The following is a 27,056-nucleotide window of genomic DNA, read 5'->3' on the forward strand; positions in this document are numbered from 1 at the left end:
AGACAGGCTGCAACACGAGAGACGTCTCAGCTCCTCTGCCACAGGACAGATGCTCCCTGACAAGGGGTACCTCTTTTTCTTTCAGAGATGTGGCACTGAGTCATAACTTTGCACAGGCTAGAGCCTCTTCTCCCTGCTTGCCTCTGCCCTCCGTCCTTGTCCGTCCCAGGGAGTGAAATGTCCTTGCTCACAAAGCCCATCCGGACAGGCAGGTACACAGCCAGCAGCCCAGCAGCAAGCAGGAGCCCAGAGGGGTCCCTCAGGTGCAGCTCAGAGAACTGAGCCCCGCTAAGTCCCCACCCAGGCTTGGTCCCTGGGCTCTGCCTAAGCCCCAGGACTCCTACGGGTGCTGAGGGCTGAAAAATCACCCTTTTCTTCCTTCTTTGTCCATCTACTTGCTGCAGGTGGGCAAGTGTTGCATTTTACTGCTTGCATCACAGCTAGTGCATTCATCCCAGGTCACTCCTCAGCTGAGGTTTGGTCCCAATCTAATCTGCAGCCTGGGGTGATCACTCATACCATTTAGACATTGACCTGTATCACACAGAGCAGAAATTCCCTGTTTGCTCTCCCTCCTTATTGTCCCAGGGACACTGAGAGAACAGCTTTTCCCATACAAGTTCTAGTTTCTATGTGTCAGAGTAGGTTTTACACCAAACAGGAAGAGAGAGGCTTGGTGAAGTCGTGGACATTTCCCTAGGCTGCTCAGCCCTTGCTGTCTAGGGTCCAGGACCTGGAGATCTGTGAGGAGAAGCAGTTTTTATGGAAATGACCAGCATTCTCTGCTCTCTGCTGGCCCACGCTGAGGATACAAATAGAGAGCTGACAAATAACCTATTCCGGGGTTTGTGTTTTTTTTTAATCAAGTGGCCCATCTCCCTAATGTCTGCAAAGCTTTTGTTCCTCAGGGATGCAGAGGATTTTCCTTAAGCTCATTCAGTATCTAGGAGGTTCCAGGGGCTGCCTCTCAGAGGCTGAGACATGCTGGTGATAACATGGTAAAAGACCTCCTTAGGGTCTGTTTTCAGGGCACGGAATTGGAGACTCTCCCTGTGAAAGGCTCATAGCTCTCAGCAATGGTGTGTCTGCAGTTTCCTCGTGGTCAGACAAGCACCCATTCCCCTACCTGTTTTGAGTAACCTCACAGCGGCACCACTGGGACATTTACCTGCCACCCACCCTCCTCCCAGCTATGTCCTGATCACCACCATTGGCACACTCTGCATGTTACGGTCCCTGCATCTCCTTTACTTTTCTTTCTATAACTAGTCTTGTAATAAATAACTCTCTTTAAACCCAAAGTAGGTAGGGCACACTGTGATCCAACCCATGTGTCCTCCACTCAATCTTTTCTCTGACTTTGTTTCCAAGTGATGAGGACGAGTTGAGGAAATCACTGTCGGAGCTGGTAGATGACAAATTCGGAGCCAGTGCGAAGAAAGTGACAAGGATTGTTGACAGCAGCAACCCCTTCCTGGACATCCCCCAAGCACTGAACGCAGTCACCTACAAGCACGGTGTCCTCACGCGCAAAACTCACGCAGACATGGATGGGAAGAGAAGTAAGTGTTAACGGGACAGGAGCAGATGTGTCCCAGGCAGTACCAGAGCCTTGCCCTAGCCTTCTCCCTGGCTCTCCTGCTGAAGGCATTTCCTCACCGCACCCCAGGGAATGCAAGAGAGAGCCCCAGATCCAACAGTGCCAGGGAAGAGGGAAAGGAGGGTGTTTAGATGTATTTGTAGACATGAATGTTTCCAGGAGGCCTCAGTCTTCCCTTCTCACTGCCAAGGAACCTAACAGTGCCTGTCCCACACAAATAGGCCTGTTCTCGCGTCCTGTTCACAAGCATGACCTTGAGTCCCACACTCAGCAATGGGGTGAGGCTGGTTCCACAGCAGTTGTCCACCCCAGCCCTGACCGCAGGGACAGTCCAGTCTTCAAAATTTTGTTCCTGTCCATATTCTGCCATGCACTGAAAACAGCCGGTAAGTGCTGACTGGGCAACAGGATGCCTCATAGCTCTGCTCTCAGCATATGAGATTACCGGAAAGATAAAGAGAAATATATTTGGGAACTGTTAATAAGCAGAGATTAATGAAAGCTTGGACAATCTGTTTTGCTAATTTATATGATTGGCCCAGTCACTGCAGCCAATTAAAAGTCTTGAGTAGAAATTACCACCAAAGGTCTGCTTTTCTTCCAGCACTTTCTTAACATCCCATGCCTTGAGGATCAGCTCTGTTGTGGTGATGTAGATGGATCCCCTCTCCACCTTCAGCAAACTCTCTGTCCCCAGATCCATCAAGACAGCTGGTAGCAATGCTCCCTCCTCAGTAGAACAGAAGCTGCCTTATCCAGTGTATGTCTGCCTAACTCATCTGAAGCAGAGGAGCTCAGGAAATGTTTCTGCTCCTCAAGCATTTAGTCCAAGGAACATGAATCTGGGTTTGGAAGAGCAGAGACTTCCTGCATGTGTCCACTGGTACTCGTATACCAGCTCATCTCTGGTTTTGACCTGCTTGTGTTCCTGCTGGGAGGCTACATGTCCCAGCCCATGTCTCTCAAACACGCATAAGCAGTAGCTTGGAGGTGTATGAGGTATTGCAGACTTTAAATACTTAAAGGGAGCTTATAAGAAAGACAGGGATGAAGTTCTTACCAGGGCCTTTTGTGATAGGACAAGGGGTAACAGTTTTAAACAAAAAGAAGGTAGATTTAAATTAGAATAAGGAAGAAATTTTTTACACTGAGGGTGGTGGAGCACTGGCCCAGGTTGCCCAGAGAGGCAGTGGATGCCCCATCCCTGGAAACGTTCCAGGCCAGGTTGGTCAGGGCCCTGAGCAACCTGATCCGGTTGGAGATGTCCCTGCTCCTGGCAGGGGGGTTGCACTGTGTGGCATTTAAAGGTCCCTTCCAACCCAAACCATTCTGTGATTCTATGGGCATCAGTGCATGCCTGTAATGTGTCAGGGCAAGGGCTGGTTTTGCCAGAAATGTGAAGGTCAAGCAGCACTGGCAGAAACATTCACGTATAATTAAATGTTCTTCCTTTTTTTAGCTCCCAGAGGAAGAAGAGGTTGGAAGAAATTTTATGCTGTACTTAAAGGGACCATCCTTTATTTACAAAAGGTAACTGTGGTGGACTATCATATTTGTTGTTTCATGCTGTCTCCAAAGTAGTCACGCTATCCTAAGCAGGAGACCCATAGATATAAGCAGAGATGAATCCATGCCTTAAAGCATGCACAGCCATCTACAGAGCTCCTCCAGAGACCAGATTACAGAACTGGAGTATAACTTCATCTTCATTGCTCAGAGCACCGTTCACAGCCTCCAGAAAGGGCCATACAGGAGGAAGTATGAAAGAGGGAACACTGGGGCAAGATTTCTGTAGAAGCAGCCCAGCAAGAAGGAGCTGTTGGGGAGGATGAATGAAGAGATGATATTGAACAGGTGAAATACAATATTGATGAGGCATGCAATAGGAAGCTGAAGGAGCAGAGCATCCTACAAGTCTTATCCTAGCATATGCTAGCATAAACCGGATTATGAACTGAATCTGGTATAGACCATGCTTAAAATTTTTCGTCTCCTTCAGGACCTTGCTGAGCTGAGTCCTTCCATGGGTTGCCAAGCAATACTTTCTGCCTCTCCTTATCTATGTTCTGCAGATTTTTCTCCAGCTTCTCAGTTCTGTAGCCACCTCTAGTCAACAGAAGTATAAATCCTAGGTCCTCATGGGAGGAAAAGTCATGATGGAAGTGTTTCCCTGCATGCTATAGCGTTCAGATCTCGGTATTTTGAGACACTTGGAAGCTAGAAAGATTTCCATGGATAGTCTTTTCCATGGGAAAATCCAAGAGGCCTGGATAGGGGCTTACTTGAAAGTCAGTGTGAGCCAGCCAGGGATGCTAAATACCTACTCATCATGCAGCAGCATAACCCACTGAACTAGGTCTGAACTACATTAGCAGCACATGCTGTGCAGTAACCTGCTGAACTCACCTTGCTGGGACAGCTCTCCCTGTGGGTAGATGTTCCGATATACTGCGGCATTATCTCCAAAGCAATGAGAGTAAACAAACTTTGGATTATACAAGAAAGGCAGAAAGATCCTCAGGGCAGCACGGAATTATGACTCAGAGCTTGTAGCACACCTCAATGATCCTCGTGTTTTGCCAGATCCTATGGCACATGTCACAAAGCCAACAGAAATCTGGCAGCAGCTGATCATAATTTACAGTATGGTTTGCTCGTAGCCAAGTGGTATTTTTACAGCCTTGCCACTCTCTCCTGCAGCTGAGGGAAACTGCAGCATACAGGAGAGCCCAGATCTTCTCCAGCCCTCTTAGTGTGGTGTTCTTCAAATTAAGGGCACTCTCTTACATCTCAGTGTCTTGTCTCATCACAAGTCTCCACATGGAGTCCACCAAAGAGGTCTTCATGCTGACCCTGGGGGATGCATGAGGATTTAACTTGTACAGAGCTACTATCAACATTAATTTTATGACAGTTTTTCTATTTAAAAAATGCAATTTCATCAAAATCACAGGAAACTTTTGAATCTAAATCAATTTTTCACCAAGGGCTTTTAGGGCATGTGTCTTAGGATGAGTCCATTGAGGGGTTATCTGGAATGAAATAACACATTCAGGACAGAATTTTCTTCTCATGCTGCACCAAAATCTAGTTTACTGAAGATTTTCTGGACTGCTTGGACAGCACTAGAAGGAGTTGTGAAGCCAATACTGAGTGCCATTGCTGCTCACAGAGCAGAGGGCTTGGTTTTTCTTTGCTGTACAAGGCTAGTGTCATAGTTTAGCCCCGATCTGGACCAGACTATGCAGTCTCTCTCTCACTCGCCCCACCCTCCAAGGGAATAGGGAGAGATAATCTAGGGAAAAAGGCTGAAGGTTTGAGATAAGGAAAGGGAGAAATCCTTGAAGTCAGTGTTACAGGCAAAACAGACTCAACTTGAGGAAAAGTATTCATTTATTACTAAAACCAAAGCAGGATAATGAGACAGGGAACAAGATAACCTCCCCCCACCCCTCCCTCTGCCCAGGCTTAACATCATCTCTACCACCTTCCCCCCCGAGCGGCACAGATGGGGAGAGAGAATGGGGGTTCTGGTCAGTTCATCACACGTCGCTTTACGCAGCTCGTTCCTCAGGGGAAGAACTTCTCACATTCCTCCCCTGCTCCAGCGTGGGGTCCCTCCCACAGGCCACAGTCCTTTGTGAAACTGCTCCGGCATGGGTCATCTCTTCCACGGGGTGCAGTCCCTCCAGAACGGCTGCCCCAGCGGGGCCTCCATGGGTCACAGCCTCCTTCAGGCCTCCACCTGCTCTGGCGTGGGGTCCTCCACGGGCTGCAGAGGGATCTCTGCTCCCCCTCCTTCTTCACTGGCCTTGGTGTCTGTAGCCATTTCTCTCAGCAGAAATCCTTCACAACAGGCAGGCAGACGCCTCTCAGGATCTCTTCACATCTCATCTCCTCTCCACTTCTTGCAGCTGGGCCAGGCCAACTCAGGCCCAGTCACCGCCCGGCGGGAGGCCAGAGGGTGAGGGGTGCAAGGCCCACAAGGCTCGCGCCTCCCCCTCTCTGCCCCCGCTCAGCATCTTCAAATCATCTCTTCTTTTTTTTTTCCTATTTTTCCCCTTCTTAAATACCTTATCGCAGAGGCATTATCAGGGAACATTCTGCTACCAATTGGCTCGGCCTTGGCCAGCAGCGGGTCCGCCCTAGGCCTGGCTGAGTCCACTGAACAAACGGGAACAACTTCGTAGCCCCTCCTCACTAAATAAAACTAGAACACCTAGCAGCAGTAACCATTCAGACTGTAACCATTAACACAGTTTATTATGTTAGTACCAGAGAGTGAGGATGAGATTGACGTGAAAGTTAGAAGACCAATGTTCTTATCTAGTTGACCTTCAGAAGCAAATGGTTAAGAAACTGAGGGCTTTCTTTATGGAAAAGGACTGAAGAAGAAAAGACCTAAGATTTGGCTAGATTATCAAAGTATCTGATAAATAACAGCCATGACTGATGTGTAATTAGCAGGAGGCATTGGAATTGCCAAGGGTGCCCGAAGGAGGTAGCATTTGGAACAGGAACAAAAATTAACCTGAGGAAAGTTTGGGCAAAGGATTTGGGCAAAGAGGGCTTTCTTAGTCATCAGCTGCACCAGACTGTATATGGTCATCTTCAGAGGATTCCTCGGGCTAGGCTTGGCTGTAGACAGTGTCTATCAGGCTTGCAGAGACAGGATGGAAGAACGAGACCACGAAGGCAAAGTTCTTACCTTGCCACTTCCAAACATTGCCAGCACTACGACAGAGCATGGATAAACATCCACCTGCCTGGTTGATTCTTAGTGCAATTTTGTGCCTACAGATTGGTGCAGAACGCAAGGGTTGCACAGTACAGGAAGGAAATGGTGTGCCAGCCTCCCAAGCTCTCAGTAGAGGATGCCTGCAGATAAACATTAGGTAGAACCTGACTTGAGCATAAATCACTGGGAAAAGATTTTCTGATGTGAAAACAGAGGAGAAAGTACCTGCTTCCATGACACCATGGAGCACAGGTTCAGCCTGTTCCAGTTTTTTGTTCAGACTAAACCAAGGATCTAGGTTTTAATAGGAAATTCCCACAAGTTTAATAGTAAACTCTACTCTATTTGGTTTTGGGGAGCAAGTTGAGTAGAAATAAGACTGAGAGAGAGAGAGAAGGAGGTGGGGAAGGAGGACCTGGGGAGATAGATGTATAGAAATGAGGAATGGCCAGATACAGAAAGAGGTGGATATAAGACAGATAGAGGAGTGGGTGGGTGGGTGAACAGGTAGAAGTCGGTCTGTTAGAAGCAATTCAGGCATCAGCCATAAACCTGCTCATGTAGAGATGTCACATGTCATTGCCTTGCCAGTGTTAATCGCTGGATTAGCATGTTCTAGCATAGTCTGCTGAAGCAATTGCTTGATCCCCTAAAGGGATGCAGCACAATCTTGAGGAAGAAATGCAGACTTAGGAGTAGTGCGCACCTCTCCTGCGCTCTAATCCACACGGGGCACTGACTCACTCCATGGCCTTTGGCAACTTATTTCACCTCTGTTAAATGGGGATAATAACCCTTAATTATCACACATAGAGGGGTGTTGAGAGGAGTGATGGAGAGCTGTAAATCATTAGGTGCTTTTATATGGCAGTACTGGAAAGGATGCAGATCTTCCCCCAGCGTCTCCCCCTGCAGCCCCTAACCATGAAGGAGTTCCCAGCACGGCCCTGGGCCACAGATGCTGTCCCATATAGGCAGACCCTCACTGTGGTCGTGCTACTTTGAGGACTAAATTCTTGACCATACTGAAAAGGGGGCAGTAGTTAGTTTTCCTCATTCAATGGTTTGTGTAGGCTGGTGGATATGCGCTGAAGAAAAGGAAAAAGGAAAACCCACTCACAAGCTGGAGCATGAGAAATCTCTGTAGCTCCATCTCCATATTCACATCACGGCTCAGGGCTGGTGCTGATGTGAGGACAGCAGGACCAATACACTGGGCTTTCTCACCCCATCCAGGTGCCCTACAAAGGCAGGCACAAGAGACAGATGCATTTTCTTGAAAAAACAAGCTGTGAGCTGGGAAGCTCATCTTAGTTGTGGATCTTCCACCACGCTCACAGGAGTGGGTGATATGAGAGAGGTGGGGTCAGAAGAGTGAACCAAAGACACCATGGAGCACTGCCATGGCAGAAACTAAGCCCAAGCAAGGAGGCCGTTGTGTATGTTTAAGCAGAGCCTTTGTGCGGGCAGGAGAGGCATATAAACAGGGAGTCTGTCTATGTCATCAATGTTAAAAGCTGAAAGTGAATGAAATTAATTTAGACAGATTCTGAAACAAAGCATGCACACCTGGCTCAGTTCCTCCAGAAGACATTGTGAGAACAGACCCTGGAAATTGCTGACCCACACCATCCTAGAGAAGAAAAGAAAAAATAAACATGTCACTAGTCAAAGGCTAAGGTTAACTGAAATGGTGTGGCACAGCGTACTTTGCCCAGATCCCAGTGACAAGTACCTGTGTGAACAGTGCAGGGCACATAAGACAAAAATTCAACAGCCCTGTGGTACCAAATTAACCCTTTTTGACAGGAAGCGTATGGCAGGGTAACACAATGAAAAAGGTGAGAGTAAGGTTAGAGTACTACAGGGTGAAGAAAACATTGCCTGAAGTTCTTCCAAATACGACACTGCTTATGTTTTAGTATAAATCAGTTTCTTCAAGATTTAAACCAGAATCCCTTCACTGAAAACATCTGTGTTACTATTATGTTCTTGGACCTGTCTGTTCCTCAGCAGCAGTTTATGCACGTGCTTAAACTTACATCAACGCTCAGGAAGGGACTGAGGCAAAAAACAGAGTTGCTGGAGGCTTTGGAGCAGAGCTGGCGTGCTTTGCTGAAAGGTGACGGGATGATTCTCCGGAGGACGGCTAGGCAGTGTGGCCTACACTACAGTGTAAGTGCTGGGCACAGTGATGGCCCCAGCCCCGTGTGCATGTCATCGTACAGCCCTGGAGCTGTTTGCAGAGCGTGCCTGTGTAAGAGCACCCAGAGATCTCCCAGCAGCCATACCTATCATCATGACCTCCGCAGCACAAGCATCGAGATCAGCTTCCTGGCAGAGCTGGCTCGTGCAGAAGCAAGCCTCCAGCATCATGCACTCTTGCAAACACAGCCTATTTCCACCAACAGGGAGGCAGAAGGTAGAGAGAACCTGCTTGAGTCAACCTTACACTGATTTACTGGGCCCAGTGTTAGAAAAAGATTAAGTTTTGGCTTTTCCTTGCACCTACACTGATGACTGTGAGCCTGAAATCATCAGAGTCAATACATGACAACACCATTTGAGGCGAAAATCCACATTAGTCAAATCAGTTTGCAGCTGTGGCAGTTTCTCCTGGTCACATGCCATTAAGCCTAGCCTTTTACACTGTATTTTCAGAAAGCTTATCTTAAAATTAGATATCATGGGCATCAGAGTCAGATTTATTCAGATCCAAAGAGCTTCAGTCTTGGAAAAACATCCAGAACTGGAAGTCTCTCTACAATATATGAGGCCTAAGCAGCAATGTCTTCCTCAAGCAACTATTTCTCTCCAAGTAGGGTAGCATATTATGTCTCCATAAGGCAAAGTATTTGTTTTTCTTTGTTAAAAGGCTAATAGCCCATTCCTTTGGCTACTGAAATCCCCACTGTGGAAAGGTTGTCTATACTGCTGCTTAGCACAGCCCATCTGAGTGTCACCTTGAACGCAGGGTGCTTGCAGCACCCACTCCTTCCTCTGCTGGAAAGCCAGGGCTTTTCTTTGGGGTTCACCCTTAAGAAGGCAGTTTCATGAGCCAGGAGCGCATGCCAGACATTTCTGGGCTCTGGGCCCCATGGCGTTTTTTTGCGCAAGGCCAAGTATCACGTCCCAGATAGGAGGACTGCTTTAAAAAAGGAGGGAAGGAAAGGCTTCAGAAGCTTATTTCCCATCAGGAGCAGGGATCTGGGTGAGCCACATCCATGGGCTGGGAAGTGCTGGTCCCTGCTGCTCTGAAGAGCAACAGAGGGGAGACCTCCCTGACCCTACACCAGAGAACAGTCTTACTGACCAGGGTTGACAACCAGGAGACTGCAGTATGGCTTTTCTGTGAATAACTGGATTTGTACCATAAGGACAAAGGAAAAAAACACCTTTTTGCAAATCTGCAGAACAGACCAAGCTCTAGCTTGAAACCTAAGGAAGGACTGGGACACATAGACCACTACCATCAGACAGAGTTGCCTCTGTGCTGACAGCCAAGGACAGTCAAGGAAAGCAAAACCTAAGAGTGAGTTAGTCCTGTAGGTTTGCAGTGCAATCAGCAGGGCAGACTCTTTCAGGGACACCCTGTCCTGACACGGCCTCTAATAGCCCAGGGGTGATGGGGTGGTGGGTTTTTTTAGCCAGGGCCAGGTTTTCTTACATCCCCCTATCCATGCATGCATGCATCCATCCGTCTGTCCATCCTTCCATCCCACGCCCTGGCTGGACCAGCTGTGGAGCAGGCAAGGGCTTAGAGTGGGAAGGAGGGTATCACTTCCAGTGGCTGGGAGCTCAGTCACTGGGAAGGCAAAGGCACAGGATTGATTGAACTCTTTTTTTTTTTTTTTTTTTTTCCTAAAAAGTGCTGTACCGAGATCATCCTTTCAGAATCCCGTCTTCGGTATTTTCTATCTATTTATAAAATACATACATATATAGCTACTGCTACATTCCCTACTTGTGTGAAATTGTCCTTCAGTGGAGAAAGTAAAGCAGTAACACAGGGAACGTTGCTGCAATTGGCAAGTGCCAATGTAGTGAATTGCATGACAGACGATGCCAAAGGGGCTCATATACTAACGAGAGAGTTCAGGTGGGCCATGCTCAGTCTGACAACTGCCCAGCAAGCCCCACATCTGCACAGAGGTGCACCAGCTGCAGGGCTGCCCAAGATGGTGCAAAACCCAAGCCCAGATCCTCCACCATACAAATCTGCAGTGCCAGGGCAGATGCTTGCTGATACCCGCCAATGACTGGGAGTTGCATCCCAGCATGAGCTCTGTGCTGTGAGTGAAGTTCTGCAGAAACCTGGCCTGGTCTTGTGCCTTCCCCCAAAGCCTCAGGCATGTGCTGTGTTAGAGATAACTATTGATAATTATGTTTAAAACTTTCATCTCCTTCTTCACATCTTCCCAGTGAACTTAATGATGGAAGAAGTTGCCAGATGTTAATTATTATCATTATCATCTCCTAGCACTTACTGTACAAAGCAGTGCTTTTCCTGGTCTCGGCACTCTGTGATTATAGCACAGAGAAAGGCAGGTTCATTAAAGCAGCCCGCAAATGTTAGTGTTGTCATTATCCAATTAACGTTCCTCTTCACAGGATGAATATAAACCTGACAAAGACCTCTCTGAAGTGGATCTGAAAAATGCCATCCGTGTGCACCACGCCTTAGCCACGAAAGCCTCCGACTACAGCAAGAAGTCCAATGTGCTCAAGCTGAAGACAGCTGACTGGAGAGTCTTCCTCTTCCAGGCCCCGTAAGTACCAGCTCTTCCCACAGAGCCTGGATGGGCAACCTGACTTCCAGCCACTGCCAGACTCCCTCTGACCTGGCCAGATCAACACTCATGTGAGGGGATAAACTTGAGGGGATGGCAGTGCTGAGCAGGAGGGCCGAGGGTGAGGTCTGTAGGGCTGTGCAAAGGGCTTGGTCATGGGGGTCACAGTTTCTACCTGTCACTCTTGGTAGCTGTGTGTCAGTCCTGGAGGCCCTTTCTCAGCTGTCACCAAGGTGGGCTGAGCAGGATGGGCTGGGATGTAAAGGGCTGAGTAAAGGGCTCACCTTACTAACTCCTATTGTCAGTCTGTGGAAGGGAGAAAATCTCTATGGTGCGTTAAACTAAGGACCTGATGATTCCCCTCATCAACTTTTAACTGGGAAACTGTCTAAAGCTCATTAAAGAGGTCTCCCCAGCCAGGCCATATCTTCTTTCTTCTTTAGGCCATTGCAGTGGAAAGTTGCTCTGCTAATAATGTTAAGTGTGATTGAGTCATCTTCTGTCTGATGTCTTTCTTGTCTCCTGCTGAGATAGGTGACACTGTCTGTAAGTTGAGTTGGGGTACTAATGTCAAGCTAAAGCTTGATATCTGAATTTGTGCAGTGAAAACCCACTTGAAGGCTGGGGGGAGCAGTGCCTGAACAGACCTGATGAGGAACCCTGGGCAGTGTCCCATGAATGACACAAATGAGGGGTCCACCCTGCTCTGTGGGACCTCTGTTGTGGGGCTTTCACTATCCCAAGAGCAGGATGTCCATGGCCCTTGCCACCATGCCACCTCTACCCAGGTCCTTAAGAGCTCAGAGCTGATGAAGAAGGCAAGACTGCCAGGGTTTCAAGAGGCAGACAACAGCCCTGGAATCATTAGGGCACTGTAGAGGAGCCAGTTAGCCAGTGGTTTCCTCTGTTCACAACCCAGGGTGGCACAGAAATGGCTTCAAAGCAAGGCCACCGATGGCCCTCCTGAGAGCAGCTGGCTCTAGGGCTGTTCTGAGCTGGCTGGTCCTAGGTCAGGAGCATTTACAGACACTCCCTCTCGTCTCCTCTCCTCCATAACAGAAGTAAGGAAGAAATGCTCTCCTGGATCTTGCGAATCAACCTTGTTGCTGCCATTTTCTCTGCTCCAGCCTTCCCAGCTGCAATCTGCTCCATGAAGAAGTTCTGCCGCCCACTCCTGCCTTCATCCATGACCAAGCTGTGCCAGGTACCGTGCAAGAGAAGGAGCAATGAAGGGGTGCCTGGCGCTCAGCCAGCCCTTCAGCATGCCACACAAGCTGAGCCCGTCTGCAGCTCCCCCAGCTCCTGCCTGGAAGACACATTCAGGTGCTCAGGGCAGGAACAGGGCAGCAAAGTGGGCAACTGGGACAGACCTTGGCAAATCCCAGTGTCTGGCCAATGCTTCCTTTGCAATGGCTGTAAAGCAACCCTATGCACACATGCCTGCCCATACAGCTATTGTTTCTGGCTTGTTAATTGCTCTTTGCCCATCACATCCCAGCCCAACCGCGGGCTGTTGCTGAACAGCCCAAGAGCTGGCTACAGCCCTAATTTATTTTATATGGCGCTCAGAGGTGGCATCCTGTTGTTTCTCAAGGCAAACAGCCACAGACGATAGAATGGGGAGTCCGAATCCCACTCAGTGGGGAAGGAATGCATCTCCAAAAAGTAGAGACACACTGCCACTGGCCCTGAGCAAAGGGGAGGACAGCCTGAAACGTCAGGGCAGAGATACAGCTCCTATCTGCTGAACCAGTTGTAGCCAGATGTGGCCCAGATGGGGAGGGTACTTTTATCTCAAAAAAGAGCACGATGAACAGCTCTTGGGACATTGCTGGCTCTGCCTGGCTATTCAGGGATGTGGAGCATTTCATGTTTGTGATGCTAAAGAAGCCCAGGTGCCAGAGAAATCCACTCTTGGCACTTGTGATACGTGAGTTTTGATCTTACTCACATACCTGTGTTTCAGATGCTCTCTATCAGATGAATTTGCAAACGTACAACACATCTTTGGTGCCAGCACAGTAGCTAGCTTACACCCTTGCAGAGACAGATCCCACATCAACAGGCAGGTGGTGCACTTGAGTGTTGCACTTCTACATTTTAATACCTGACACGCTTCTCTCGGCAGGAGGAACAGCTGAGGTCTCATGAAAATAAAATGAAGCAGATTGCAGATGAATTAGCAGAGCATAAATTACATCCTGCAGAGAAGAGCCTCAAGTCAAAAGAGGCTGAGGAATACAGACTTAAAGAACATTACCTAATATTTGAGGTAAAGGAACTTTCATCTTTTCTGTGATAAATGATACCTTGGCTGATTGAGGAGAACTAGGAACTCTGGAGTGGATGGTGTGAGCCTGGGAGAGCATGAAAGGACAGAGAAGGGCAAAGGGCTCACAAGCTAGATGGGCGTCTTGGGGCAGCAGCAAGCCTGACTGTTTTGCACTGAAGCTTAAAAAAGAAATAACAGACATGTCCTCCCCTCTGTGATTTCTAACCAGAGGAGAGGAAAACTGTTGAGAGAAATAAAATCTTCCTTCACTATGCTGAAACTTGACATATCCTCAGGTCCCAAGTAAGAAAGTGGTTCAGTTCTCAGTGTGCATCGGTCTTTTTCAGCAACATTAGTAAAACACTAAGGCAATCTCTGGGAGAATTAATGTAATTTTGCTGGAACTGTTTCTGTAAATAAAGCCAAAACCAGCATTGCAGCTGATTACAGACTTTTTGAGGATGCATGTAACCAAGCTTAAACTCTGCAAAATCTAAGCAGCATTCAATTGTGGGAGAAATGGGATATTTTGTTCCAGGGAGAGTTGAGCAGAAGGTGTGATTCCTGCCACAGAGGTGTCAGCAGGAAAGGATGGCTGGAGGCCTCTAGTCCTTCTTCCAGCAAAAGCCTGGATTATTCCCAGTATTACCGCAGGCTGAGTATGTCATTTTGTGGCCAAGTCTCAGAAATCTCCAAGGATGGAAATATCCCACCTCCCACATACCAGGGTTGCACCACCCTTTTGTGCAATGCCCAGTCTGACTCTCCAAAGCCAGTTTCTGGCTGCTGGTTCCCTTGTCTTTGTACCAGCCCTTCAAATAGTTGCTTGCTGCTGCCTCCTGTTTTCCAGCCATCTTGTTTTGCTGCCTGCAGAGAAGTCTCTGTCTGAGCGTTTTCTCTGAACTGCCTTTTCAGTCTGCAAGGAGAAGTTGGCACTTTCAGGGCATAATTCATCTCATCTGTCTTACGAGACGTGCTCTGGGAATGCTTGTTTCTCTGTGCCGACAAAGAATTTAGTATAGGCTGCCTCGGATTCTAGGGAAAAGGACTGGGATATTACACAAGTCAGTAAAAAGAGGTTCTGCCTAGCCTTGGAATAAAGGTGCTAGGCAGAGGGGAGATGCCTCCCTTTATGCTGTGCTTTGTGAGGAGCAATGAGGGCACGACTTAGCAGTAACAAGTGAATCACTGGATGTAAACAATGGCAAGCAGAAGTATTTTAATCGATCAATGGGAACTCCTAAATCAGGACCGAGCCAATCTATTGGTCTGGTTTTGCCTCCAGTATCCACCAGAATTGGCAGAATTGGCAGTCAAGACCAGTAAGAGCAACTGGAGAGTCTTGCACAACCCTCACCATTCTCCTCAATGATGGGTTGATCACTCTTTGCAAGCTTTGCATAGACCAAGCATTGTTCTGTGGTCAAACAGAACTTGTTGGGTGTGATTAGTAGGATCCAGATGATGTAGGATGTGTTTTCCTGCAGTAGCAGGTGGCGTTGCCTCTACTTTCCATGCATGCCATGGTCTGCCCCTGTTCCCAGCCTCTCTGCTTTCACTCTTTCCCTGCAGAAGAGCCGCTATGAGACATATATCAACCTGCTGTGCATGAAGATAAAAGTTGGGACAGATGACCTGGAGAGAATTGAAACCAGTTTCTTCAAGGTGGAAGCTGACGACCTTGCTTTACGGAAGACACATTCAAGCCCTTCCTTGAGCCAAGGGCACATGTCCATCAGCTGTAAGGCAGAAAAGGACATTTTAGAGCAGAACACTTAACAAGCAATGCGTGCACAGAGGGGATGGACTGGTGATGCTTTGCGCTCCTGGACTAGATCGATGAGCACAATTTTACCTAGGAAATTACATGAACAAAACAGTAGATGTGTATGACATGGTGACTGCTCTAGTGAAAGAAATCAAGGAAGCTTTAGTTGACACTCTCTGGCAATGCTCTGGCATTTCAGTATCATAGACATGCCATTTCTTCTTCATCCGCAACAGCACCAGAGGCTTTTCTTTCCCTTCTACCACAGCCTGCACAATAAAGGGATACGCTGGTTCTGTAAGGGCCAGGTTGCTCTTTTCTCTATCAGCCCTCTCCCTCCTTCTCCTTCATTCCCTGGAGTCCCCACCACTTCATGTCCACAGTTGCCAGCAGTGCAGGAAACTCAGCTGAGATGATGGTATGTGGCAGCACCAGCAATCCCAGAGAAGGGCACGGAACAGCAGGGAGAACATCCCTCCCCTGAGAGGAGCACCTTTCAGCCTGTTGCAATAGGACGGGTGTAATGAGCTAGTCGCTAACCAAGCGAGAGGCATCTTCAGCACGGCAATGTGGGAACATCATCTGCCCATGACAGAAAAGGCCTGAAGTGCCCTCTGTCACCTTATCCTTTATATATATATATACATATGAATATATATAAATAAATATATATATAAGGAAACTCTAATGTGGATTTTTAACCTCAGCGTGCAAGTGAAGGCAAGCTGCCTGGGAAGACACTGGAGACCGTGGAGGGTCTGACCAGCCCACTAGGATGTTTTAAAAAATGCAGTAGCCTGTGTTTCTTTTTTTTTTTTTTCCTGTCCTTTTTTTACTTGAATGAAGAATCCCACCTGGCTTTGCTGTGAAACATCACTCTCATGTTCCTGCTTGTTCAGACAAACTGACCGAGTGGCTGCCTATTTAGCACCCATGGCATCTGCCACTTTGCGTTCAAGGCACAATTGGAGCTGTGCTTCAGATCCAGCTGACCCTTTGCGTGCGGGAGTGATTCCATCTGCCCATCAACGCTGTACTGCTCCATTTTGCAATGCACATGCTATACTCTTTTAAACGGGAAATTGTGTTTCTGTTCCTTTCTTCTGTCTGTGGTCCAATGACTGACTGTTGTGCTAGAAGTGATTCCTCTGCATTTTAATGCGACTGTCCTCCCACACTTTATTTATTTTTTTCACTGTTTGGTTTGGTTCTTTATCTCAGATTGCCTTTCTTTCCCCTAGGTGCATTCACAGTAATCAAGTTCCATTTTTGAAGGATCTTGTAGCTGCTAATTACAGTAATTTGTTGTTTATATTTTGCAGAATTTTTAAACAAATTAAATAAGATTTATTTAGACCTTCAAGGTTTGAGAGCCTATGGATTACAGTTTTCCATGATGGTTCATGACACTAAAAACCTCTGTCCAACTTTGTCACCTCTTCTTTTATCTGTTTCTTTGTACAGTTTGATAGTTTATTTGAAATGGTGCACTAAGACTCATGTAAAAAGAATAACAATAAAGCTGGATCTGTTGGTAAAGAGAATTGGTCTGCAGTACAGTTCCACCGTGTGCTGGATTGGTCCGTGACTTCACAGCACTAGATAGTCAGACTGGCACAGATCTCCACCAGCTCCTGCTGCATGAAAGCCAAGTTGCTGTGGACAGACAGCACCAGAAAATCTCAACGCCTTTCCACAAGTGGAGTACCAGACCACCCATCCTCTTAGGTGCATGCTTTGGATGGACAGCTCACCTGTGGAGTGAGTGTGGACAGATGGGCTGCTTTGGGAACACATTCAGGTAACTCCTCCCTCCATCCGGTGTGCCCCAGGCCTGTCTGTCCACATGCAGCCTGGAGGAGAAAGATACCAACAACTGCACTGGTGGTTGGAGATCTTCTAGGAACTGTTCCCAGACGAGCCCACAGCTATGTTGAGTGTCATGGCTGTTTCTCCAAGGCATCACACGCTTTGCTGTGTCAGGTGCTGTGCAGTCATCCCTTGCACTGAAGAGCTCCAAGATGTTGCTACGGACAATAAGCATCTGGTGCCCAGGCTCACACGGTGGAAGCCCGGGGGAAAGCCAGGCCTGACTTGCTCTCCAAAATCAAAGGTAATATCTTATAGCTTAGCCCATCCTTTCTGACCATCTCCTCCAGCAGGAAGTGACATCTTCAGTGTGTTTGAGGAAGCCACCAAGAGCAGCTCAGGCCCCTACGCTGAAGATGCCAGTCTGCCATCCTTGGTCGGGAGTAGGTTGCGGGAAAAAGCAGGATCTTGATAAGTCTCATCTGGGCACCAGCAAAAAGCCTCAGAGCTGTGAGACTCACCACCCAGTGGCTGTGGAAAGGCTTGGCAGCTAGCGTTAAACAGCCATTGGCAAGTCAGCCAAGAGAGTTAAACTTGCACTTATTGACAACCAGCAGTTTGCCCCGATGCACAGGTACTGATCCGGATGCAGATGAGGTGAGCATTTCAGCTACAAGAAGGTGTGGAGAGCACCCAAAAATGCCTTGTTTGACTAGTGTGCAGCCTCAGCTTGTGACCAGGAAGAAAATGGTTTTTTTCCTCCCTCTTTCCCTCCCTAGACATGAAGCACTCAGCCACCCACTAAGAGATAAGGGCAACATCTCAGAGGAATTAAGCAACCACTTCTTTTTCTCCTCCTGGAGCTACCCAAAGTCATTTTCTAGCACAGTCTCCCACCTGTGCCAGGCTCTCGAGACCACAACTGCTCCAGGTCTCAGACAGCATACCCTGATGGTGCTGGTTCAGCCTGACGTTCCTGCCAGGCCCCTTCTCCTGGACAAAACTTGACATCAAATTCATTTTAGAGGGACATTTTTTGTGGGGAGGCTTTGCAATCCTGAAGTCAGAATCCGATGCTCCTCTTCTGCTTGCATCACCCTATCTGTGTCAGCGGAGCAGTTCCCTTCCCCCTGGGAAGGGCAGCAAAGACATCATACTGGTGAGATGATCATACATAGTCGCCCTGGTGAGACCCCACCTGGAGTATTGTGTCCAGTTCTGGAGCCCCCAACACAAGAGGGACATGGACCAGTTGGAGAAGGTCCAGAGGAGGGCCACAAAGATGACAAAAGGGCTGGAGCACCTCTATTATGAGGCCAGGCTGAGAGAGTTCTCCAGTTCAGCCTGGAGAAGAGGAGGCTCCGGGGAGACCTGATAGCGGTCTTCCAGTACCTCAAGGGGCCTACAAGAAAGATGGGGAAAGGCTGTTTAGGAGGGCCTGTTGTGATAGGACAAGGAGTAATGGTTTTAAAATAGAGGGGGGTAGATTTAGATTAGAAATTAGGAAAAAGTTTTTCACAATGAGAGTTATAGAACACTGGAACAGGTTGCCCAGAGAGGTGGTGGATGCCCCAACCCTGGAAACATTCAAGGCCAGGCTGGATGAGGCTCTGAGCAACCTGATCTAGTCGGGGATGTCCCTGCTCCTTGCAGGGGGGTTGGACTAGATGACCTTTGAAGGTCCCTTCCAACCCTAACCATTCTGTGATTCTATGATTCTATGATTCATACCTGCAGAGCAGACCTGGCAGGAGGCTTTGGTGGCTCTCCCTGTGAAAATTGCTGTAAAATATTTACAACCAAACCCTAGAAATACACATGGCTGGAAATTAGGTGTCTAAAAATAAACCAGCCAGGGAAGAAGAAGACAGATACAGGTTTCTGTCAGAGGCAATTGGAGAGAAAATTGAAGTGGTGTAACTGCCTCCAAATATAGAACACAATTATGGGAATTAAGGGGCACTCTTAACAAGAAATCACCACAAGAAATTAGGAGGCTTCTGTGGCTCAGAACTACCGGTGTCTCAGCAGATGCAGAGCATCACAGATCCTGCAAACCATGGAGCAGCAAAACATTCCCTTGCGCAGAGCAGTGCTGGGCAAACTGGCAGCTCCTTTCTGAGGGACCTAGAGACCAGACCATGACAGCAATGCCTGGTGTGGATTAGCTGCAGTGAGCACACCCCAAGCTTTGGCCACATCGCTGCTCTGCACTCCAGCCCAGAGCGTGGCAGCAGGAGGCCCAAGAGCTTCCTGCTGCATTCTTGTAACGGAGATGCTGCTGTGCCAGCCCCAAGTGGACTTCTCCATGAACAGAACTTACCAGCTCGCAGACATTGAGGACAGCCAGGCAGGGAGAAGGAGTTCCTTTGGGAACCCAAAGATCCCCCATCTCTCTCTTCTATGTGACTGGTCAGCCCAGGGATCCTCAGCCTGGGTGACCTCCCATACATGTCCGTCCCAGGGCATCGGATGATGTCTGCCCATTCCTGTCCATCTCACCATGCTGCACAAGCTGCTGGAGGAGGTAAGTTGGGGGATCAAGGGCAATGGGGAGTCACAGCCTGTTCCAAAATTAAATGGGAGGGTGGAGAGCTATGTAGTACTGCTGCTATTATCCAGCAAGGCTTGGGGCTGCGCAGAAGTGGGACATGATGTGTCCAAAGGTTACAGAGCAAATGTCGCCCAAGTCAGGACTCGACCCTACCACCTTTATCCCCAGTCCTGGACATCTAAGACCTCCTTTGCACATTGCTGTTGGGTCACATGGGCCTCATGACAGGAGGGCAGGATCCTTTAGCCTTAAACCTTTTGGGGAGTCAGTGTTGAGATGCCTTTGTTCAGGGTGAAGTGCTGAGCCCTTTGGTCTGTCTGGAGTCCCCACAGCATGTGAGATAGATGTTAGGGGTGGCCTGTGACCCAGGCAGGTCAGCTCTAAGGCAATGGGCAACCTGGGGGTGTTGGAGCAGAAGCCCAGGCTGTGCGTGTGCAGCAGCTTAGCCTGTCCTCCAGCATGGGCATCATTGTGGGGATCAGGGACTTCTCTCATGGCTCTGTGCATTTCTATGGGGTCGACTCAGATAAGTCTTCACTTGAAAGGACCAGTGTGTAAGAGATCCCTCTCCCATTAAGTGAGTTCAGCTGGGACTTTGGGGCACCTGTTTGTCATCTCACTAGCAGGAACAAGGGTCTGAGCTGGACTGAGCCAGGGATGCAATCTCAGGAACTGTGCTTCCTGTGAATACACTATATTCTCAGTGATTCCCCGACATGGAGGCTAGCCAGAAACACAGACTTGCCATGGAAGTGCTGAAGAAGGGACCTGTTTTGTGGCTGGGCAGATGCTGCATGGTGGCACAGCACTTGCAGAACTGCACCCAACACATCTCCACTCTACTTCAAAAGTCACTGAAATTGGTGCCAGCATGTGAAGCATATGCCATGCATCTTGGCCTTTCTTGGCACAGCAGAAAGCTTCCACAGGTGGAGTGAAGGGAGATCTCCTGTCTGCAGGTGGAGGAGAATGGCATTCCCCCAGGAGACATGGGTAGCATCCACTCACCTCAGTGAGCCTCCATTCCTGGCCCCTGCAGTGAAGGTCAAAGGTCCATGCCAGGTAAAAAACCACCTACCTCCGTGTCTTTATGGACATAAAGATGTTTAAGGTACCAGAGCATTGTTCATTTGAGGATAGGTGGTGAGAGCTGGGACTGTTCAGCCTGGAGAAGGCTCAAGGGAACCTTATCCATGTGTATAAATACCTGATGGGAGGGAATGAAGAAGAGGGAGCTGGACTCTTCTCAGTAGTGTCCAGGGACAGGACAAGAGGCAATGGGAACAAATTAAAAATGAGGAAATTCAGTCTGAACACAAGAAGATACTTTTTTGCTATGAGGGTGATCAAGCACTGGCAGAGATTTCCCAGAGAGGTTGTGGTATCACCAACCCTGGAGATATTAAAAAACTGACTGGGCACAGTCCTGGGCAACTGGCTCTGGGTGAACTGGTTGAGCAGGGCAGTTGGACCAGATGACCTCCAGAAGTCTCTTCTAATCTCAACTGCATGGTACCTGTCACAGCTGCCCCTTTACTCCTCGCATTGCCTGAGACTAATGCAGCCGACAGCTTGTTATTTCTTATTTTATTTATAATATAAAAAATGTTCAAGTGTTAAACAGTCGAGAGTTCTGACATTCAAACAATCCAGAGCAAACTTTGACAATCATCTTGTGACAAATTAGCAGAGTTTTCTATCTGACCCCATCATGAGTGAGGAATAGAGGGTTTAGTTACTTTATTGCTAAAAGTTAAATGAAATACACTGTCAATTGTTGTATTATCTTCTCAGTCACAGCTTCACCATGCATCCAATCTACAGTATCTGAAATGCAAAGGACATGCAGAAGTAAAAATATAAAAAGAAAAAAAGTCAGGCTACAATGTAAACAGGTTAGCTGCAGAGAACTGAGGAGAGAGGGGCACTTCCATGGGGATGCTCTGCCACCTGGACACGCAGGACTGTCTCTTTGCACCACAGAGCCAATGGCCAGAGCTGCTCCGAGTTCGGAAACACAACGTCCATCATTGATGGCAAGACGTGGCGGTAACAACTGTCTTTACAACATATGGCACGGCAGTACAGAAGAATCAGCTCGCTGGGCTGCCCCAGGCAGGGCCCCTCCTGGCCAACGTGGTGGTGACAAGCAGGGCCAAATGTGCTCAGGTTCCTACCAAACCCTGGGGTAGCACGGCTGGCAGCTGCCTGGCATGACGTCTGGGGCAAGCCGTGGCCATGCTCGGGCCACAGGGCCACCCTCCGGCTGTCCTCCCAGCACTGCCTGAACCACGGCCGAGCGCGACACGCAGGACACCGCAGCCTCGGCAGCCCTACGGCACCATGGCATGTGGCACCGAGCTTGGTCAAGGGGACGCGGCGGCCAGCACAGCACCGGTACGGCAATGCAGCCACAGGGCACCACAGCTGAACGGAGACCACCCCGCTGAGACCACCACACAGGGCCACCTGCCTGCCAGGGCTGGCTTCAGTGAACCGGATTCAACCATATCTAAGAGGGTATTATTCCATCATGTTCACATGGGTGTCTGCCTTGTTTGACCACAAACTTGGCCAACCCAACTTCAGACCACAGGTGAAATGGCCAAAGGTTTAGAGCCATATCATAAGGGCGGCTGCTGCTGCGTGACTTCATTTTCTCTTTCTACCTGTGTGGCAAAAGAAACATTATTTCTGCATTTCAGTACAGTGCTGTTGGGTTTCTTTTTCTCACGATTTAAGCAAAAATACAAGTATTTTACAGGACAAGACAGATCCCCATTAGACATGATAATGGAAATGCTCCTACTCATGTCCTTGATGTATGTTTAAATGATACCTTAAAGAATAAGATCATTAATAGCAGGGTACAGGGCAAAGTGGTGAGGCTGTTTTCTTCTGGCAGAAGAGTGGCCTTGTGGCAGGTTGTCTCCCAAACAAAAATCTATGACCTTAAAAATGCTACTGAAACAGAATCCTCGGCATGAATCCCAGCGCTAGCATACAGCAAAAGGCACCACGATAGTTTTGTTTTCTATTTTTAAGTAGTCAAAAATTGGCCCACTTTTTTTTTTTAACTTTATTGTTTGTTTTCTTTTCTTCTTCTTTTTTTTTTATTATTTTTTTCTCGGAAGCTGTAAATCAAGACATTACATATAAATAGAGATTCCCTATAAAAAAGTCATTGCCATTAGCTATTATAAGACAACTTTGCTAAAATGAAAATAAAACATTTTATTTGTTATATTTTTTCCCTCTTTTATATAAAATAAAAATATTTATTTTTCTTTTGTTTTGTCTTGTCTCCCTCCTCCGCCTCCTCCATATGGGTTACGTCTGCGGGTGCACGAGTTTGGGAGGCGCCTAGAGAGGATCCGGGTCCGGTTTGGGCGTCATGTGCGCCAGGCTGCTGCGCCCACTCTCTCCGTGAGTGCTGTGTCTGCTGCAGGAGTAGTGAGTCCGGCTGTCGCCCGGCTGGTGGAGCGCAGGCGACTCTGTGTGTGCCGCCTCATTGTTCTGAGTGCTTAGGAAGGGGGTGCTCTCAGCCACCAGCTCCTCGTCAGACTCACTGTAAGAGGCGCTGCTCAAGGAGAAGGAGTCCCGGACGGCTCTGGCTCTGTGAGGGACGTGCCCGTTCAGTTTGGATTTTTTCCATCGCCTGTTGCTGCTGGCTGTTTTCTTTGGCTGTTCTAGCGCTGTGACGTACTCCTGCGTCGTCTCATACTCGTCATCCTCCGTGATGCGGAAGGGGCTGGAAGGCAGGCTCCCCATGCTGTCGTTTAGGTAGGTCTTCCTTTGGTAGTAGCTGTCGTACCTCTGCGTGTCCTGGAAGGGGAGCTGGTACCGTCGCAGGAGGGGCTGTTGCTCCTCCACGCGGAAGCTGATGGGGGCTGCCGGCGGCAGGGAGACGGCATGCGCTGAGTTCGGGGAGGTGATCTCGAAGGTGGGCACCTGCCCAGCCATCGAGTAGTGGAAGTCGACAGGCGACAGGCGTGCTGGTGTGGTCAGGGCTGACACGTACCTGAAAGAAGCAACACCTCCACTTGGACACCGAACAACCCCAAAAACCTCCAGCTGCACTCACACCCTGCCGAACACCTGGTGCAGGCCTCCAGCGCACCTGGTCTTGGAGCTCAGCATCTCATGGGGAACTAGGCAGAGGGATGTTGCACTGCTGTGCCAAGCTGCCGGCTTCAGTGGGCACCACGCACCGTGCATCCTAGGACTGGCTATCCTGAGGGACTCAGTGTGCAGTTCCCACCCTGCATCGCTGCAAAACTTGCAGCATCTCCCAGCAGGCTGAGTCAAGACTTCCCTGCCTTTCATTTGCCCGCCAACTGCTTTCTCTCCCCTCCAGAGCTGCCAGGCTTGTCTCTGAGGAAGGTCCCCAAAATGCCCTCCCCCTGCTCAGGTGACAGATGGGGAAAGCCTGGTCTGGTCCAGCCCCTCTCCAGCCCTTCCTTTGACATCATCTCTTTCTAAGGAGCAGCTTTCCTTTCCTCTCCAGAGTGTCAATTGGTGTCTTTGCTCATTTCAGGCTGCTCAGGCTCCTCAGCTTGTCCACTGCCTTTTTGCCTGTGTGTCTGGTGAAGTATGAGGCGCCTGCACAAGCAGGGTCAGCCTGCCTGAACAGACCAGGGATAGAAATGAGAGAGCAGGAGGTGCTGCCTTTCTCCTCTGCCCCAGGGACAAGTCCCACTGCCTTGAACGGTAACTGTCCCAAAGTGGCCACCACAAAGGGCTGGAGCAAGAGTAGAGACATGCTTCTGCACCATGAGGAGCCAGACTCAAGAAGAGGATGAGTTGAAGCCTCTCACTGCCCTATGGTGTCTCGGCTCTGCAGCTGTGCTCTCCAGAGAGCTGGGTCATACAGAGCCCTGTTCCAAGGCCGTGTGCCTGCTCACCAGGCTGTCCAGGATGACACACATATTTCCCCATATACCTGAGGGCCAGATCCTGCTTGAGCTGCCACCCCACCAAGCCAGCCAGGGTTTGGTCATCACCCACTATCTCAGCCAGTTTTATTTCACCAGGTGCTGACTTCAGCCAGGTATTTTTCCACTCCTCTCATCCCTGTTCTTCAAATCTATGTTGCCACCAGGTGAGCACAGTGCAGTGCTTCCTGGGGCAGTGGCTTTCTTTAGTAGGAACAGAGCTGGAGCTGCTGCTCTAGGGCTGGGCAGGGGCAAACATTTCTGTGTTTGGCACAGCTCACATCTGCTGCGTTGGGGCGGCACCCAGCAGTGGGGTCTGACCTCTCGCTGTGTGGTGAATCCCGCAGAGAATCCACTGAGTCACGATACTGCGTCATGGGCCTCCGCGAGTCCTCGATGCAGAAGGCAGCTCCGCGGCGAGCCCGTGCCTCCACGCACGCAGGGCTGTTGCATTTACTGGTTCCCACCGAGGACAGCATTATCCCAGACTGGGAATCCGAAGTCAGGCTCTCTGTCCGCTCCAAGCTCCACGTGTGGCTTTCATGTCTGTGGACCAAACCCCACATGGACAGTGAGTAAGGAATCCCCACCCATGCAGGTGTGCCTGCATGTGGCTTTTTTCTCCAAAAAGCCACATGCAGACCCAGCTCACACTCTGCTCTGCACTAGTGTCCTCTTTCTCACTCTCACTAGGATATACCTGGCCAGCGATCCCCAACTTCCCAACCCTGCCTTTGGTTTGCTTTCTTTGCCTCTTCTTGGATGTATGAAGTTCAACCAGGCCAAGTGCAAGCTCCTGAGCATGGGTTCGGGCAATCCCAAGCACAAATCCAGGCTGGGCAGGGAATGGATTGTAAGCAGCCCTGTGAAGAAGGATTTGGGAGTACTGGTGGATGAGAAGCTCAACATGAGCTGGCAATGCCTGTTTGTAGCCCAGAAAGCCAACCCCACCCTGGGCTACATCCCCAGCAGCGTGGCGAGCAGGTCAAGGGAGGGGATTCTGCCCCTCTGCTCCACTCTGGTGAGATCCCAGCTGCAGCACTGCGTCCAGCTCTGGAGCCCCCAACATCAGAAGGACATGGACCAGTTGGAGAGGATCTAGAGGAGGCCACGAAGATGATCAGAGGGCTGAAGCACCTCTCCCGTGAGGCCAGGCTGAGAGAGTTGGGGCTGTTCAGCCTGGAGAAGAGGAGGCTCTAGGGAGACCTTAGAGCGGCCTTCCAGTACCTAAATGGGGCCTACAGGAAAGATGGGGAGAGACTGTTCAGCAGGGCCTGTTGTGATAGGACAAGGGGTAATGGTTTTAAAATGAACGAAGCAGATTCAGACTTCATAAGGAAAGACTTCATTAGATTTATAAGATTCACAAGATTCAGATTTCATAAGAAAATTTTTTTATGCTGAGGGTGGTGGAACACTGGCCCAGGTTGCCCAGAGAGGTGGTGGATGCCCCATCCCTGGAAACAGTCAAGGCCAGGCTGCACAGGGCTCTGAGCAACCTGATGGGTTGGACTGGATCTTTGAAGGTCCTTTCCAACCCAAACTATTATACAATGCTACAGTTAGAGCGTAAAGAAATGCAAACCAGTGCATACTGGGTATTTCACACACCACTTCCTGATGGCCTGGACAGGATGGGACAGCCTCTGGAGGGTGGCCAAAGCAATTCTGCTTTGCGCTTGCAAAGCATTTTGAGTGTAGAGCAAAACACTGGCCGTGCCAAGGCAAGTCCACAAAAGATCTTCAAATGTGCCATCTGCATTGCCAAGTGACAGTCCCTTCAGAAATGCTACCAGAAGAAAACACTCAAAATTACTGTGCAATCAACAGAGAAAAGCATACCAAAGGTAGATCCAGATGTCCAATTTCCGCTGGTTTATAAAAGGCACAAAAATGCGTGCATGGAGCTAGACAAAAACTATGACATCTTGGCTAGACCTTGCTCAGCACTTGGAGCTGCCCCTGCCCTAGGCTTGGTGCAAAGAAGACGTCCTGCAAGGACTCACCGGGGATGCACGCAGCCATGCGCACACTGGGGGCCCACTCATGCGACGGCCACCGGGCTGACCCCTCTGCGTAACAGAAACAGTGATCCGTTACAGCAACAGCTCTGAGCTCCCAAACCGCACCTGATGGAGCTATTTCGGCAGAGGATTTTGGATAGGGGTTTGCAGAGGAGAGCAGGCCTCATTAAGACTTCCCAAGAACTTGTTAATTATTGATGGCTCCAGGCACATGCTCAGCTGCCACTGCCACACTCATTTATAACTTCAAACAGCATTCTCATTTAGTGATCAAGTAAAATGGAGCCTCATTATGCCAGTAGTTTGCCTCTGGCATGACTTCAAGAAACACCTGCTCACTGCACTTGACTCCGGAAGATGAGGTGGCAGGTAGCCAGGTCCAGAGGCTGTGCAAGCGAGGTGCCTCCCCACAGCTGTCAGGTGTTAGTGCTGCCCTCCAGACACACCTCTGCCTCTTTAGGAAGTGCCCAGAGATGGCCTCAGAGTCCCAGGATTTCGAAGTGTGTATGGACAGCCACCAAGGTGCAGCTCCGCAGGCACAGGAGTCTCTGCGCGCCTGGTTCAAGC

The 27,056-nt window shown here is 49.2% G+C and overlaps 2 protein-coding genes across 9 annotated transcripts in view; one reads left to right on the forward strand and one right to left on the reverse strand.

Moving 5' to 3' along the window:
- Positions 1 to 16,712, forward strand: part of PSD2 (pleckstrin and Sec7 domain containing 2) — a 91,939-nt gene extending 75,227 nt beyond the window's left edge. For all 7 annotated transcript variants that reach the window (XM_086758638.1, XM_086758640.1, XM_086758641.1 and 4 more), the window contains 6 exons: positions 1,372 to 1,562; positions 3,060 to 3,130; positions 10,950 to 11,107; positions 12,188 to 12,332; positions 13,257 to 13,400; positions 14,973 to 16,712. In XM_086758638.1, the coding sequence (XP_086614764.1) occupies positions 1,372 to 1,562; positions 3,060 to 3,130; positions 10,950 to 11,107; positions 12,188 to 12,332; positions 13,257 to 13,400; positions 14,973 to 15,179 (916 nt within the window). In that variant the 3' untranslated portion in view covers positions 15,180 to 16,712. The remainder of the gene's footprint in view (positions 1 to 1,371; positions 1,563 to 3,059; positions 3,131 to 10,949; positions 11,108 to 12,187; positions 12,333 to 13,256; positions 13,401 to 14,972) is intronic.
- A 4,542-nt stretch (positions 16,713 to 21,254) lies between these two features.
- NRG2 (neuregulin 2) overlaps positions 21,255 to 27,056 on the reverse strand; it is a 185,129-nt gene continuing 179,327 nt past the window's right edge. For both annotated transcript variants that reach the window (XM_086758761.1, XM_086758762.1), the window contains 2 exons: positions 24,787 to 25,011; positions 21,255 to 23,552 (listed from right to left, as the gene is read on the reverse strand). In XM_086758761.1, the coding sequence (XP_086614887.1) occupies positions 22,895 to 23,552; positions 24,787 to 25,011 (883 nt within the window). In that variant the 3' untranslated portion in view covers positions 21,255 to 22,894. The remainder of the gene's footprint in view (positions 23,553 to 24,786; positions 25,012 to 27,056) is intronic.

The sequence above is a fragment of the Chlamydotis macqueenii genome, chromosome 14 (assembly GCF_036417535.1).
Source record: "Chlamydotis macqueenii isolate bChlMac1 chromosome 14, bChlMac1.mat, whole genome shotgun sequence".
Taxonomy (NCBI): domain Eukaryota; kingdom Metazoa; phylum Chordata; class Aves; order Otidiformes; family Otididae; genus Chlamydotis; species Chlamydotis macqueenii.